At 43.8% G+C, this 16920-nt stretch overlaps 1 protein-coding gene across 1 annotated transcript in view; it reads left to right on the plus strand.

The window, feature by feature from the left end:
* The window catches only part of LOC139583284 (uncharacterized), a 145321-nt gene that overhangs the window by 109530 nt on the left and 18871 nt on the right, over positions 1-16920 (plus strand). Inside the window, exons 4-5 of the mRNA XM_071414189.1 lie at positions 4366-4493; positions 14953-15042. Of these exons, the coding sequence (XP_071270290.1) occupies positions 4366-4493; positions 14953-15042 (218 nt within the window). The remainder of the gene's footprint in view (positions 1-4365; positions 4494-14952; positions 15043-16920) is intronic.

The raw sequence follows: 16920 nt of genomic DNA on the forward strand, positions 1-16920 counted from the left end.
AGTAGGTAGTACAGTATGTAGTACAGTTGGTAGTACAGTAGGTAGTACAATAGGTAGAATAGTAGGTAGTACAGTAGGTAGTACAATAGGTAGAATAGTAGGTAGTACAGTATGTCGTATCGTAGGTGGTATAATAGTACAGTGGGTAGTACAGCAGGTAACATAGTAGGTAGAATAGTTGGTAGTAGGTAGTATAGTAGGCAGTATAGTAGTATAGTAGGTGTTATAGTAGGTAGTATAGTAGTATAGAATGTAGTATATTAGCACAGCAGGTAGTATAGTATTATAGAAGGTGGTGTACAGTAGGTGCACAGTAGGTAGTATAGCATGTAGTATAGTAGGTAGCACATCGTGTAGTATAGCAGTACATCGGGCAGTATAGCAGGTGATATAGTAGCACAGTATGTAGTATAGTAGGTAGTACAGTAGTGCATTAGGTAGTATAGTAGGTAGTACAGTAGTACAGTAGTACATTAGGTAGTATAGTAGGTAGTACAGTAGTACATCAGGTAGTATAGTAGGTAGTATAGTAGGCAGTACAGTAGTACAGTAGGCAGTATAGTAGGTAGTACATCGGGTAGTATAGTATGTAGTATAGTAGGTTGTACAGTAGTACAGTAGGTAGTATAGTAGGTAGTACATTCGTACAGTAGGTAGTATAGTAGGTAGTACAGTAGTACATTAGGTAGTATAGCAGGTAGTATAGTAGGACGTACAGTAGGTAGTATAGTAGGTAGCACAGTAGTACAGTAGGTAGTATAGTAGGTGGTACAGCAGTACAGCAGATAGTATAGTAGGTAGTATAGTAGTATGGTGGGTAGTATAGTAAGTAGTATAGTCATATAGTGGGTAGTATAGTAGTACAGTAGTACAGTGGGTAGTATAGTAGGTAGTACAGTAGTACATTCGGTAGTATAGTATGTAGTACAGTAGTACAGTAGGTAGTATAGTTGGTAGTACAGTAGCACATTAGGTAGTATAGTATGTAGTACAGTAGTACAGTAGGTAGTATAGTAGTACATTCGGTAGTATAGTATGTAGTACAGTAGTACAGTAGGTAGTATAGTAGGTGGCATAGCAGTACATTAGGTAGTATAGTAGGTCGTATAGTAGGTAGTATAGTAGGTGGTACAGTAGGCAGTATATTAGGTGGTATAGTAGGTAGTATAGTAGGTGGTACATTAGGTAGTATAGTAGGTGGTATAGTAGGTAGTATAGTAGGTAGTATAGTAGGTGGCATAGCAGTACATTAGGTAGTATAGTAGGTCGTATAGTAGGTAGTATAGTAGGTGGTACAGTAGGCAGTATATTAGGTGGTATAGTATGTAGTATAGTAGGTAGTACAGCAGGTAGTAGAGTAGGTAGTACAGTAGGTAGTATAGTAGGTAGTACAGCAGGTAGTACAGTAGGTAGTTTAGTAGGTAGCACAGTACGTAGTACAGTAGGTAGTATAGTAGATAGCACAGTAGGTAGTACAGTAGGTAGTATAGTAGGTAGCACAGTACGTAGTACAGTAGGTAGTAGAGTAGGTAGCACAGTACGTAGTACAGTAGGTAGTACAGTAGGTAGTATAGTAGTATGGTAGGTAGTATAGTAGGTAGTATAGTAGGTAGTATAGTAGGTAGTGCAGTAGGTAGTATAGTAGGTAGCACAGTACGTAGTACAGTATGTAGTACAGTATGTAGTATAGTAGGTAGCACAGTACGTAGTACAGTAGGTAGTACAGTAGGTAGTATAGTAGGTAGTATAGTAGGTAGTACAGTAGGTAGTACAGTAGGTAGTACAGTAGGTAGTATAGTAGTATAGTAGGTAGTATAGTAGGTAGTACAGTAGGTGGTATAGTAGGTAGTATAGTAGGTAGTACAGTAGGTAGTACAGTGTGTAGAATAGTAGTATAGTAGGTAGTATAGTACATTAGTATAGTAGGTAGTATAGTACAGTAGTATAGTAGGTAGTATAGTACAGTAGTATAGTAGGTAGTACAGTAGGTAGTACAATAGGTAGTACAGTAGGTAGTACAGTAGGTAGTAAAGTAGGTAGTATAGTAGGTAGTACAGTAGGTAGTACAGTAGGTAGTACAGTAGGTAGTATAGTAGTATAGTATAGTAGTATAGTAGGTAGTACAGTAGGTAGTACAGTAGGTAGTATAGTAGGTAGTATAGTAGGTAGTACAGTAGGTAGTACAGTAGGTAGTATAGTAGTATAGTAGGTAGTATAGCAGGGAGTATAGTAGGTAGTACAGTAGGTAGAATAGTAGTATAGTAGGTAGTATAGTAGGTAGTATGGTAGGTAGTACAGTAGGTAGTATAGTAGGTAGTATAGTGGGTAGTATAGTAGGTAGTATAGTAGGTAGTATAGTAGGTAGTATAGTACAGTAGTATGGTAGGTAGTATAGTAGGAACTACAGTAGTATAGCAGGTAGTATAGTAGGAAATATAGTAGTATTGCTGGTAGTATAGTAGGAACCATAGTAGTATAGCAGGTAGTATAGTAGGTAGTACAGTAGGTAGTATAGTAGGTAGTATAGCGGGTAGTACAGTAGGTAGTACAGTAGGTAGTGCAGTATGTAGTATAGTAGGTAGTACAGTAGGTAGTATAGGAGGTAGTATAGTGGGTAGTATAGTAGGTAGTATAGTAGGTTGTATAGCAGGTAGTACAGTAGGTAGTACAGTAGGTAGTACAGTATGTAGTACAGTAGGTAGTATAGGAGGTAGTATAGTGGGTAGTATAGCAGGTGGTATAGCAGGTAGTACAGTAGTATAGTAGGTAGTACAGTAGGTAGTACAGTAGGTACTCTAGTATGTAGTATAGTATGTAGTACAGTAGGTAGTATAGTAGGCAGTACAGTATGTAGTATAGTAGGTAGTATAGTATGTAGTACAGTAGGTAGTATAGTAGGTAGTACAGTAGGTAGTATAGGAGGTAGTATAGTGGGTAGTATAGCAGGTGGTATAGTAGGTAGTACAGTAGTATAGTAGGTAGTACAGTAGTATAGCAGGTGGTATAGTAGGTTGTACAGTAGGTAGTACAGCAGGTAGTATAGCAGGTAGTGTAGTAGGCAGTACAGCAGGTAGTATAGCAGGTATTATAGTAGGTAGTATAGTAGGTAGTACAGTAGGTAGTACAGTATGTAGTACAGTATGTAGTACAGTAGGTAGTATAGTAGGTAGAATAGCAGGTAGTACAGTCGTATAGTAGGTAGTACAGTAGGTAGTATAGCAGGTAGTACAGTAGTATAGTAGGTAGTACAGTATGTAGTATAGTAGGTAGTACAGTATGTAGTATAGTAGGTAGTGCAGTAGGTAGTATAGTAGGTAGTACAGTAGGTAGTATAGCAGGTAGTATAGTAGGTAGTATAGTATGCAGTATAGTAGGTAGTATAGTAGGTCAAATAGTAGACAGTACAGTAGGTAGTACAGTATGTAGTACAGCAGGTAGTATAGTAGGTAGTATAGTAGGTAGTATAGCAGGTAGTACAGTATGTAGTATAGTAGGTAGTACAGTATGTAGTATATTAGGTAGTACAGTAGGTAGTATAGTAGGTAGTACAGTAGGTAGTATATCAGGTAGTACAGTAGTATAGTAGGTAGTACAGTATGTAGTATAGTAGGTAGTACAGTAGGTAGTATAGTAGGTAGTATAGTAGACAGTGTAGTAGGTAGTACAGTATGTAGTACAGTTGGTAGTACAGTAGGTAGTACAATAGGTAGAATAGTAGGTAGTACAGTAGGTAGTACAATAGGTAGAATAGTAGGTAGAATAGTAGGTAGTACAGTATGTCGTATCGTAGGTGGTATAATAGTACAGTGGGTAGTACAGCAGGTAACATAGTAGGTAGAATAGTTGGTAGTAGGTAGTATAGGAGGCAGTATAGTAGGTGTTATAGTAGGTAGTATAGTAGTATAGAATGTAGTATATTAGCACAGCAGGTAGTATAGTATTATAGAAGGTGGTGTACAGTAGGTGCACAGTAGGTAGTATAGCATGTAGTATAGTAGGTAGCACATCGGGTAGTATAGCAGTATATCGGGCAGTATAGCAGGTGATATAGTAGCACAGTATGTAGTATAGTAGGTAGTACAGTAGTACATTGGGTAGTATATTAGGTGGTATAGTAGGTAGTATAGTAGGTAGAATAGTAGGTGGTACAGTAGTACATTGGGTAGTATATTAGGTAGAATAGTAGGGCTCCCGAGTGGCGCAGGGAGTAAATAAGAAATTGTTCTTAACTGACTTGCCTAGTTAAATAAAGGTTACATTAATAGTAGATCGTCCACCACTAAACAAGAACAAGTTGAAACAGTCAAGTTGTAAGAAATATCAACTCTGTATTTATGTTTTATTTCTCTCTCTCTTATTTTCCAGTTAATCACGAGAAGCCGTCCAGCAGAAAGCACATCAGTCCATCCAGCAACTCTGTCCCCGAGCCCAGGAAAGACAGCCTGCCTAAGTTTATGGGCAACAGCGTCACGGAGAGCGGACTCCTTCTGGAGGTAAGCAGCCAAAATGCAGCCACATCGTTCAAGATAACACTTCAAAATTGAGGTACGTCGTCCTGAGGACGTCAGGAAATGTCTTCAAAACCACCCAGTAAGGGCAACAGTGAGAACTATTACCATTGAAGTAGGCTTGAGTTTTGCTGAATTGTAGTGGACTACAGGGGTGGCTCAGTTGGTAGAGAACAGCACTTATTACACCAGGGTTGTGGTTTCAAATCCCATGGAGGGGAAAAAGACATGAAAATGTATGTACTCACTACTGTGAGCTTCTCTGGAGAAGAGCATCCACCAAAATGACCAAAATGTAATGAGCATTATCCCATGGATCTGAAGGTCACGTGTTCAATCCCTATGGTATCGTTGTCTTTGATCCTTAACACTTCAACATTTGACGTTTAGCTGAGTAGGAGTAGCATCCCAGGGTGTCAAAAACACTTTTGAAATTTGACGTTTAGAGAGATCGTGCTGGACAAACGTGTGTGTGTATATTGTCATGGTTAAAGAGTGTGCATGTCACAACAGTGAACCTCCATTTTGGTTATCCTGTAGCAGACCAATGAACCTCAACTCCACTCTGGTTATCCTGTAGCAGACCAATGAACCTCCACTCTGGTTATCCCGTAGCAGACCAATGAACCTCCACTCTGGTTATCCTGTAGTAGACCAATGAACCTCCACTCTGGTTATCCTGTAGCAGACCAATGAACCTCCACTCTGGTTATCCTGTAGCAGACCAATGAACCTCCACTCTGGTTATCCCGTAGCAGACCAATGAACCTCCACTCTGGTTATCCTGTAGCAGACCAATGAACCTCCACTCTGGTTATCCCGTAGCAGACCAATGAACCTCCACTCTGGTTATCCCGTAGCAGACCAATGAACCTCCACTCTGGTTATCCTGTAGTAGACCAATGAACCTCCACTCTGGTTATCCTGTAGCAGACCAATGAACCTCCACTCTGGTTATCCTGTAGTAGACCAATGAACCTCCACTCTGGTTATCCCAGAGAAATGAATTGGCAGATATTGTGTTGTGGTTTTTAAGCCAGTAATGGCTAACCAGGGGTGGGATAATGTCAAGTTGCGCTGGGAGCTTGCGGTGTCTGATACTTGTGAGATTTGTTTATGACAGTTTGCGGTGGAACACGTTAAAATTGCATGTACTTACAGAATTGTTTGGCTGGTAGCTGTTGGAGACCCCTGGTGTAGATGAGGGGGAGGAGACAGGTTAAAGAAGCATTTTTAAGCCTTCAGACAATTGAGACATGGATTGTGTATATGTACCTTTGTAACGTTCGTCATCGGAATGAGACCAAAGCGCAGCGTGGAAAGTGTTCATAATTTAATGTTCACAAAAACACTCAAACAAAATGACAAACGGAGAAAACGAAAGCGCACAGTTCTGTCAGGGAAACAACCGAAACAGAAAACAACACCCCACAAAACCCAAAAGGAAGATGACAACTTATATATGATCCCCAATCAGAGACAACGATAGACAGCTGCCTCTGATTGGGAACCACACACACGGCAAAACAACAAAGAAATAGAAAACATAGATTTTCCCACCCGAGTCACACCCTGACCTAACCAAACATAGAGAATAAATAAGGATCTCTAAGGTCAGGGCGTGACAACCATTCAGAGGGTGAATGGGCAAGACAAAATATCTAAGTGCCTTTTGAACAGGGTATGGTAGTAGGTGCCAGGCACACCGGGTTTGTGTCAAGAAATGCAACATTGCTGGGTTTTTCACGCTCAACAGTTTCCCGTGTGTATCAAGAATGGTCCACCACCCAAAGGACATCCAGTCAACTTGACATAACTGTGGGAAGCTATGGAGTCAACATGGGCCAGTCCCTGTGGAATGCTTTCAACACCTTGTAGAGTCCATGCCCCGATGAATTGAGGCTGTTCTGAGGGCAAAAGGGAGGGGGGTGCAACTCAATATTAGAAAGGTGTTCCTACTGTTTGGTACTGTACATTCACTGTATACACACACACCTCCAGAGAAGAACTCATTGAGGCTAAGGTTAATGTGTCCGGCTGCCACAACACAGGCCATATACAAGGAGTTGATTGGCAATAATATGTCGCCTCTTGTTGCATGACTTGAAAAATGACTCGCTTCGCGGTGTTTGCCATTGCTGTGGCAACGGGCTCCCCTGGGGCAGCGAAAGAATGCCAGTGAGTTTCCTCTCCCTCCCCGACGGCTGCCACAGATGACTCTAAATACCAGGAACAGCTCTTTTTCACTGTGCCGTGACCCTGGCTTTGACGCTTTGATCTGGCGGTGACAATGTGAGGAGGAAAACAATCAAATGTGTGTGAAGTGAAACAAAGGCATGTCGCCACTCCGTCTCTCTCTCTCCATCAGCGCTCTGCCTTTTTCAAATGTAGTGAGAGTATTTTTTGTAATGTGTTCATTTATAGGAGCCATGAGGGTATATGGACTTTGAATTTGAAATGTTTTCTAGTCCAGGCCAGTAGCAAGTTTCCATGATCTTATGCTGTTGGAATTCCATGAACCTCTCTCTCTCTCTCTGTCTCTCTCTCTTTCTCTGTCTCTCTCTCTCTTTCTCTGTCTCTCTCTTTCTCTGTCTCTCTCTCTTTCTCTCTCTCTCTCTCTTTCTCTCTCTCTCTCTTTCTCTCTCCATATGAAAGGGATTCTGGCATCTGGTTTAGAGATATGATATCAGAGGGCTTGGCTGGAGTACTGAATCATGAACACAGTGACAGCTACATCTATGAACCATCTGTGTGTAATGTATTTTAAAGAGTTATGAGCAGTTATAAATACTTATAGCAAGTCTTATTAACACACTGGTGAACTACATAAAGGCTCTATGAATGTGTCAAGGGATCAAGGGACCTAACGTGTGCCAGGAAAGCATTCCCCACACCAGTACACCACCGCTCACAGCCTATACCGTTGACACCTGGCAGGATGGTTCCATGGACTCATATTGCTTACACCTAATCCTGACTCTCCCATCAGCATGACGCAACAGGAACCCGGGATTCATCCAGTGTTGGTGGCGGCGTGCCCACCGGAGCCGCTTCTTCTTGTTTTTAGCTGATAGGAACCCGGTGTGGTCGTCTGCTGCAATAGCCAATCCGTGACAAGGACCGACCAGTTGTGCGTTCCCGAGATGCCGTTCTCCACACCACTGTTGTACTGCGACGTTATTTGCCTGTTTGTGGCCCGTCTGTTAGCTTGCATGATGCTTGGCGCTCTCCTTCGACCTCTCTCATCAACGAGCTGTTTTCATCCACTTTTTGTTCGTCGCACCGTTCTTAGTAAACCCTAGACCCTTTCGTGCGTGAAAAGCCCAGGAGGCCTGCCGTTTCTAAGATACTAGAACCGGCGCTGCCTGGCACCGTGATCATACCATGCTCAAAATCACGTAGTTCACTCGTTTTACCCATTCCAACGTTCAATGGAACAGTAACTGAATGTTTCAATGCTTGACTCCCTGCTTTATATAGCAAGACACGGTCACGTGACTCACTGTCTGTTGGAGCGATCCATTTTCGTGAACGGGGTGGTGTACCTCATATTTTAATTATTTCTGTTAACTTGTATTTATTCAGGGTAGTCCAATTGAGACCAGGGTCTCATTCACAATGGTGCCCTGAGTAAATGAACTGGCCATTGAGTGTATATCTTCCTTGTGAATACTTCAAAAGTTTTCCTGCTTACTACAAGACATTTACTAATATATATACACCATTTCCTGTACTACAAGACATTTACTAATATATATACACCATTTCCTGTACTACAAGAGATTTACTAATATACACTGCTCAAAAAAATAAAGGGAACACTTAAACAACACAATGTAACTCCAAATCAATCACACTTCTGTGAAATTAAACTGTCCACTTAGGAAGCAACACTGATTGACAATAAATTTCACATGCTGTTGTGCAAATGGAATAGACAAAAGGTGGAAATTATAGGCAATTAGCCAGACACCCCCAATAAAGGAGTGATTCTGCAGGTGGTGACCACAGACCACTTCTCAGTTCCTATGCTTCCTGGCTGATGTTTTGGTCACTTTTGAATGCTGGCGGTGCTTTCACTCTAGTGGTAGCATGAGACGGAGTCTACAACCCACACAAGTGGCTCAGGTAGTGCAGCTCATCCAGGATGGCACATCAATGCGAGCTGTGGCAAGAAGGTTTGCTGTGTCTGTCAGCGTAGTGTCCAGAGCATGGAGGCGCTACCAGGAGACAGGCCAGTACATCAGGAGACGTGGAGGAGGCCGTAGGAGGGCAACAACCCAGCACCAGGACCGCTACCTCCGCCTTTGAGCAGGAGGAGCACTACCAGAGCCCTGCAAAATGACCTCCAGCAGGCCACAAATGTGCATGTGTCAGCATATGGTCTCACAAGGGCTCTGAGGATCTCATCTCGGTACCTAATGGCAGTCAGGCTACCTCTGGCGAGCACATGGAGGGCTGTGCGGCCCCACAAAGAAATGCCACCCCACACCATGACTGACCCACCGCCAAACCGGTCATGCTGGAGGATGGTGCAGGCAGCAGAACGTTCTCCACGGCGTCTCCAGACTCTGTCACGTCTGTCACATGTGCTCATGTGCTCAGTGTGAACCTGCTCTCATCTGTGAAGAGCACAGGGCGCCAGTGGTGAATTTGCTAATCTTGGTGTTTTCTGGAAAATGCCAAACGTCCTGCACGGTGTTTGGCTGTAAGCACAACCCCCACCTGTGGACGTCGGGCCCTCATACCACCCTCATGGATTCTGTTTCTGACCGTTTGAGCAGACACATGCACATTTGTGGCCTGCTGGAGGTCATTTTGCAGGGCTCTGGTAGTGCTCCTCCTTGCACAAAGGCGGAGGTAGCGGTCCTGGTGCTGGGTTGTTGCCCTCCTACGGCCTCCTCCACGTCTCCTGATGTACTGGCCTGTCTCCTGGTAGCGCCTCCATGCTCTGGACACTACGCTGACAGACACAGCAAACCTTCTTGCCACAGCTCGCATTGATGTGCCATCCTGGATGAGCTGCACTACCTGAGCCACTTGTGTGGGTTGTAGACTCTGTCTCATGCTACCACTAGAGTGAAAGCACCGCCAGCATTCAAAAGTGACCAAAACATCAGCCAGGAAGCATAGGAACTGAGAAGTGGTCTGTGGTCACCACCTGCAGAATCACTCCTTTATTGGGGGTGTCTGGCTAATTACCTATAATTTCCACCTATTGTCTATCCCATTTGCACAACAGCATGTGCAATTTATTGTCAATCAGTGTTGCTTCCTAAGTGGACAGTTTCATTTCACAGAAGTGTGATTGACTTGGAGTTACATTGTGCTGTTTAAGTGTTCCCTTTATTTTTTTGAGCAGTGTATATACACCATTTCCTGTACTACAAGACATTTACTAATATATATATACACCATTTCCTGTACTACAAGACATTTACTAATATATTGTCACGTTCTGACCTTTATTTTCCTTTGTTTTGTCTTTAGTTAGTATGGTCAGGGCGTGAGTTGGGGTGGGAAGTCTATGTTATGTGTTTCTATGTTTAGGTTTGTATTTTGGCCTAATATGGTTCTCAATCAGAGGCAGGTGTTTTGCATTGTCTCTGATTGGGAACCATATTTAGGTTGCCTGTTTTCACTGTTGGTTTTGTGGGTGTTTGTTTCCTGTCTTTGTGTTCTGCACCAGATAGGACTGTTTCGGTTTTCACATTTATTGTTTTGTAGCTTGTAGTGTTCACGTTATTATTCTTTATTAAACATGTTGAACACTAGCCGCGCTGCGTTTTGGTCCTCTCCTTCATCCCAGGAAGAAAACCGTTACATATACTGTACAGTGAGGGAAAAAAGTATTTGATCCCCTGCTGATTTTGTACGTTTGCCCACTGACAAAGATATTATCAGTCTATAATTTTAATGGTAGGTTTATTTGAACAGTGAGAGACAGAATAACAACAAAAATATCCAGAAAAATGCATGTCAAAAATGTTATAAATTGATTTGCATTTTAATGAGGGAAATAAGTATTTGACCCCTTCTCAATCAAAAAGATTTCTGGCTCCCAGGTGTCTTTCATACAGGTAACGAACGGAGATTAGGAGCACACTCTTAAAGGGAGTGCTCCTAATCTCAGTTTCTTACCTGTATAAAAGATACCTGTCCACAGAAGCAATCAATCAATCAGATTCCAAACTCTCCACCATGGCCAAGACCAAAGAGCTCTCCAAGGATGTCAGGGACAAGATTGTAGACCTACACAAGGCTGGAATGGGCTACAAGACCATCGCCAAGCAGCTTGGTGAGAAGGTGACAACAGTTTCTGTGATTATTCGCAAATGGAAGAAACACAAAAGACCTGTCAATCTCCCTCAGCCTGGGGCTCCATGCAAGATCTCACCTCGTGAAGTTGCAATGATCATGAGAACGGTGAGGAATCAGCCCAGAACTACACAGGAGGATCTTGTCAATGATCTCAAGGCAGCTGGGACCATAGTCATCAAGAAAACAATTGGTAACACACTATGCCGTGAAGGACTGAAATCCTGCAGCGCCCGCAAGGTCCCCCTGCTCAAAAAAGCACATATACATGCCCGTCTGAAGTTTGCCAATGAACATCTGAATGATTCAGAGGACAACTGGGTGAACGTGTTGTGGTCAGATGAGACCAAAATGGAGTTCTTTGGCATCAACCCAATTTGCCGTGTTTGGAGGAGGAGGAATGCTGCCTATGACCCCAAGAAACCATCCCCACCGTCAAACATGGAGGTGGAAACACTATGCTTTGGGGGTGTTTTTCTGCTAAAGGGACAGGACAACTTCACCGCATCAAAGGGACGATGGACGGGGACATGTACCGTCAAATTTTGGGTGAAAACCTCCTTCCCTCAGCCAGGGTATTGAAAATGGGTCGTGGATGGGTATTCCAGCATGACAATGACCCAAAACACACGGCCAAGGCAACAAAGGAGTGGCTCAAGAAGAAGCACATTAAGGTCCTGGAGTGGCCTAGCCAGTCTCCAGACCTTAATCCCATAGAAAATCTGTGTAGGGAGCTGAAGGTTCGAGTTGCCAAACGTCAGCCTCGAAACCTTAATGACTTGAAGAAGATCTGCAAAGAGGAGTGGGACAAAATCCCTCCTGAGATGTGTGCAAACCTGGTGGCCAACTACAAGAAACGTCTGACCTCTGTGATTGCCAACAAGGGTTTTGCCACCAAGTACTAAGTCATGTTTTGCAGAGGGGTCAAATACTTATTTCCCTCATTAAAATGCAAATCAATTCATAACATTTTTGACATGCGTTTTTCTGGATTTTTTTGTTGATATTCTGTCTCTCACTGTTCAAATAAACCTACCATTAAAATTATAGACTGATCATTTCTTTGTCAGTGGGCAAACGTACAAAATCAGCAGGGGATCAAATACTTTTTTCCCTCACTGTATATATACACCATTTCCTAAACTTCAAGCCATGTACTAATATATATATACACCATTTCCTGTACTACAAGACATTTACTAATATATCTATAAACCATTTCCTGTACTACAAGCCATGCACTAATATATATATACACCATTTCCTGTACTACAAGACATTTACTAATATATACACACCATGTCCTATATCCGCTATGCTGTACAGAACAATAATAGATATTCGTAGAGTAGCTTGTCACGCACAGGCCTGCTGTTTTTGAGCAGTGCTCACAGTTCCAGGAGTGTGCCGTTTAAACCTGTCAAACACTGTCTTCATCCACACCGCTACACCTGATACTGTCTTCATCCACACTGTCTTCATCCACGCCGCTACACCTGACACTGTCTTCATCCACACTGTCTTCATCCACACCGCTACACACACACACACACGCACACACAGACATACGTCTGCAGGCAGTACCTGTATGCATTAGTACATTAGCAGTGAGCGTGGATTAAATGGCATGCCAAGTGAAGTGATCTCACTCTGTAAGGATCTGCCTCACCTTACAATTACCAGGGAGGATCTCCTCAGTGTCTCCCTGGAGTCTATGAGCAGGTTCTTTGTTATTGTTTTCCACTGGTGATTTTGAGGATCACTAGTCAATTGAATTGAATACACTTTTTTTTCTGGTAACATTTTGAATATTTTTTTGTTGTTGTGGTTTTAACGTTTTTATCTACACACAAAATCAAATACAATGTTGCGCCGTCTAATTAGACCTTTCTTTAAGCGACACTGAGGTGTCAAGGGTGATAGTTGTTCATGGTAGAAACTAGATTATTTCAGATTCGTTTTTTTGTGGGGCTGTGGCCTCGTTGCATGGACCTTTTCTGTGTTGTTGTTGGAAGCCACATGTTGTCATCCAGACGTTTCCTTCTAAATGAGGTCATCGACGCGTAGCTCTCATGCAAAGCATCACGACACGTTCACTAATATAATGGGACGACCATTTTGAGATTACACCACACAGCCCTGGAGTTTGCTTTTCAAGAAAGCGGTTAAATATGCCTGTCACTCACAGACAAGGAGTACTAGGGAGGTGAAGGCATGAGGCAAGTAATGGGATGAAAGAAGTTGACAAAGAACAGAAGCTTGTTGAAGTCTGAGGCGTGTTATGTTGGTTTGAGGTTGAGGAAAGGGATGGGGCCTGAGAAACAGAAGCCCAGTGGCTGTCTATGTTGTGTTGTACCTCTCTCTAAATGAGAGGAATGATTGGCAGTGTAGGAGAGAGCAGGGAACAAAGGGCTTGAACTTGGGCGGCCACCGAGGGCAAACAAAACATTGACATTTAACAGACTCTCTTATCCAGAGCGACTTACAGTATTGAGAATATACATTTTAATACTGGTCCCTCTTGGGAATCGAACCCACAACCCTAGCGTTGCAAACGCCATGCTCTACCAACTGATCTACATGGGACAGCTCAGGCAACGGACAGCTACCAGCTACCACACCAGTTCAGACCACCCTTTATCCATCATGGACTATATACAGTACATAGGCACACACACACTCACATACACACACATACTCGCAAACACAAACAGACAACATTGAACATAGTTACTCACGTGCACACACGCACACACACACACACACACATACACACACATACTCGCAAACACAAACAGACAACATTGAACATAGTTACTCACGTGCACACACACACACACACACACACACACACACACACACACACACACACACACACACACACACACACCATTGAACAAACCTAGATCAACACACACTCAAACAGCAACTGGAGCAGTCCCAGTACTAGCCAGGAGTAGAGCAGTCCCAGTACTAGCCAGGAGTAGAGCAGTCCCAGTACTAGCCAGGAGTGGAGCAGTCCCAGTACTAGCCAGGAGTGGAGCAGTCCCAGTACTAGCCAGGAGTGGAGCAGTCCCAGTACTAGCCAGGAGTGGAGCAGTCCCAGTATTAGCCAGGAGTAGAGCAGTCCCAGTACTAGCCAGGAGTAGAGCAGTCCCAGTACTAGCCAGGAGTAGAGCAGTCCCAGTACTAGCCAGGAGTAGAGCAGTCCCAGTACTAGCCAGGAGTAGAGCAGTCCCAGTACTAGCCAGGAGTAGAGCAGTCCCAGTACTAGCCAGGAGTAGAGCAGTCCCAGTACTAGCCAGGAGTGGAGCAGTCCCAGTACTAGCCAGGAGTAGAGCAGTCCCAGTACTAGCCAGGAGTAGAGCAGTCCCAGTACTAGCCAGGAGTAGAGCAGTCCCAGTACTAGCCAGGAGTAGAGCAGTCCCAGTACTAGCCAGGAGTAGAGCAGTCCCAGTACTAGCCAGGAGTAGAGCAGTCCCAGTACTAGCCAGGAGTAGAGCAATCCCAGTACTAGCCAGGAGTGGAGCAGTCCCAGTACTAGCCAGGAGTGGAGCAGCCAGAGCTGACCTGGCGTTGCTCACAGTAAACTGGAGGTGACAGGGTCTGGCAGGAGCACAGCACCAGTCACGCGATCGCCGGGGATCACCAAGTACAAACACTGGAAGTTCATAAATTACAGTTTGGGGAACCAATTCCTCAGCTGAACTGCCTTTCTTTACCTCTCTCTCTCCCCTCTTTCTCTCCTCTCCCTCTCTCCCCTCTCTCCTCTCTCTCTCCCCTCTTTCTCTCTCTTCTCTCTTTCTCTCCTCTCCCTCTCTCCCTTCTCTCCCCTCGCTCTCCTCTCTCTCTCCCTCCCTCCTACCTCAGTTGTGGACAGCCTGTGGACAGCCTGAATACTTTAAATTTGACAACAATCGATTGAAAACCTCTGTGATGGCTTTGCTCATCTTTTGGTTGTTCCTTGGAAGACACATATAGTATGAGGAAATATTCACCCTCATATCTGTGATATTAAATTACCATTAAGCCAAACAAGATAAGCCAAGCTCCAAAGCCAAGTGCCTCTTGTTAGTATCATGATTAATACAAACTAATGTTGGTCTCCTCTATTTCCCCCCTCTAGTCCCTTACTGGCTTTGCGTTGGTGGTGAGCAGCGATGGAATGGTTTTCTTTTCCTCCTCAAACATCGTTGACTATTTGGGCTTCCATCAGGTATGTCTCGTTATTATTATTATTATTATTTGAATGTTTATTCTGACAAGTATGATACTCCAGGACATACAGGTTAGATAACTGACCTTCATTTAAAGGGGTTTCTGCTGACCATTTACAACAGTTGTCGAGCAGTGGTTAAGGGTAACAGACGGGTTGGTACGCCATGTAAAGTGGAGGGACTGTGTGTACTCTGCACATTGAGAGAGCCCCCTAGACAGCGGTGAGTTGAGACAGGGGTCACTACACCCAGTGTCAGCATGGTAGATACTGCTGTTCCAATGGCCGCAGCTATCAGACACACAGATTAATATACAGTGGCACCAGGTTACAATCTGGAGGTGTTAGTCAAAGACCTAGTGACCCTGAGGCCTAGTGACCCTGAGACCTAGTGACCCTGAGACCTAGTGACCCTGAGACCTAGTGACCCTGAGACCTAGTGACCCTGAGGCCTAGTGACCCTGAGGCCTAGTGACCCTGAGACCTAGTGACCCTGAGACCTTCCACATTGCTCCCGAGTGGCGCAACAGTCTAAGGCACTGTATCTCAGTGCTAGAGGCATCACTACAGACACCATGGTTTGAATCCAGGCTGTATCACAACCGGCTGTGATTGAGACTGGTGTTTTGCGGGTACTATTTAATGAAGCTAACAGTTGAGGACTTGTGAGGCGTCTGTTTCTAAACTAAACTAATGTACTTGTCCTCTTGCACAATTGGCCCAGGTTTAGCCGGGGTAGGCCGTCATTGTAAATAATAATTTGTTCTTAACTGACCTGCCTACTTAAATAAAGGTTAAATGAAAATACACATGTGGAGGTGTCAGTCAAAGGCTTGTCACTGTCTCTTCACACCAGGTCACAGGGTCGGGGGCTCCTTCCGGGGGAGAAGGGAGTACGGACACACACACACACACTATAGATCACGCAGTATGAATCATTGTTCACCTGAACCATTCAATTCATACTTTTTATGATGTGTAGTCGGCTCAAAACAAACTTCAACTCGTATGTACACACAGACACACAAAGTTGACTCAAAGGCTATTCCATGGGAGAAATTGCCAAGAAACTGAAGATCTCGTACAATGCCGTGTACTACTCCCTTCACAGAACAGAGCAAACTGGCTCTAATCAGAATAGAAAGAGGAGTGGGAGGCCCCGGTGCACAACTGAGCAAGAGGACAAGTACATTAGTCTAGTTTAGAAACAGACGCCTCACAAGTCCTCAACTGTTAGCTTCATTAAATAGTACCCGCAAAACACCAGTCTCAACGTCAACAGTGAAGAGGCAACTCCGGGATGTTGGCCTTCTAGGCAGAGTTGCAAAGAAAAAGCCATATCTCAGACTGGCCAATAAAAATTTAATAAAAAGATGGGCAAAAGAACAGAGACTGGACAGAGGAAGATTGAAAAAAAGTGTTATGGACAGACAAATCTAAGTTTGAGGTGTTCGGATCTCAAAGAAGAACATTCGTGAGACGCAGGAAATTTTTTAAGATGCTGGAGGAGTGATTGACGCCATCTGTCAAGCATGGTGGAGGCAATGTGATGGTCTGGGGGTGCTTTGGTGGTGGTAAAGTGGGAGATTTGTACAGGGTAAAATGGATCTTGAAGAAGGAAGGCTATCACTCCATTTTGCAACACCATTCCATACCCTGTGGACGGCGTTTAATCGGAGCCAATTTCCTCCTACAACAGGACAATGACCCAAAGCACAGCTCCAAACTATGCAAGAACTATTTAGGGAAGAAGCAGTCAGCTGGTATTCTGTCTATAATGGAGTGGCCAGCACAGTGACCGGATCTCAACCCTAGTGAGCTGTTGTGGGAGCAGCTTGACCGTATGGTACGTAAGAAGTGCCCATCAAGCCAATCCAA

Source organism: Salvelinus alpinus, chromosome 8 (genome assembly GCF_045679555.1).
Source record: "Salvelinus alpinus chromosome 8, SLU_Salpinus.1, whole genome shotgun sequence".
Classification (NCBI taxonomy): domain Eukaryota; kingdom Metazoa; phylum Chordata; class Actinopteri; order Salmoniformes; family Salmonidae; genus Salvelinus; species Salvelinus alpinus.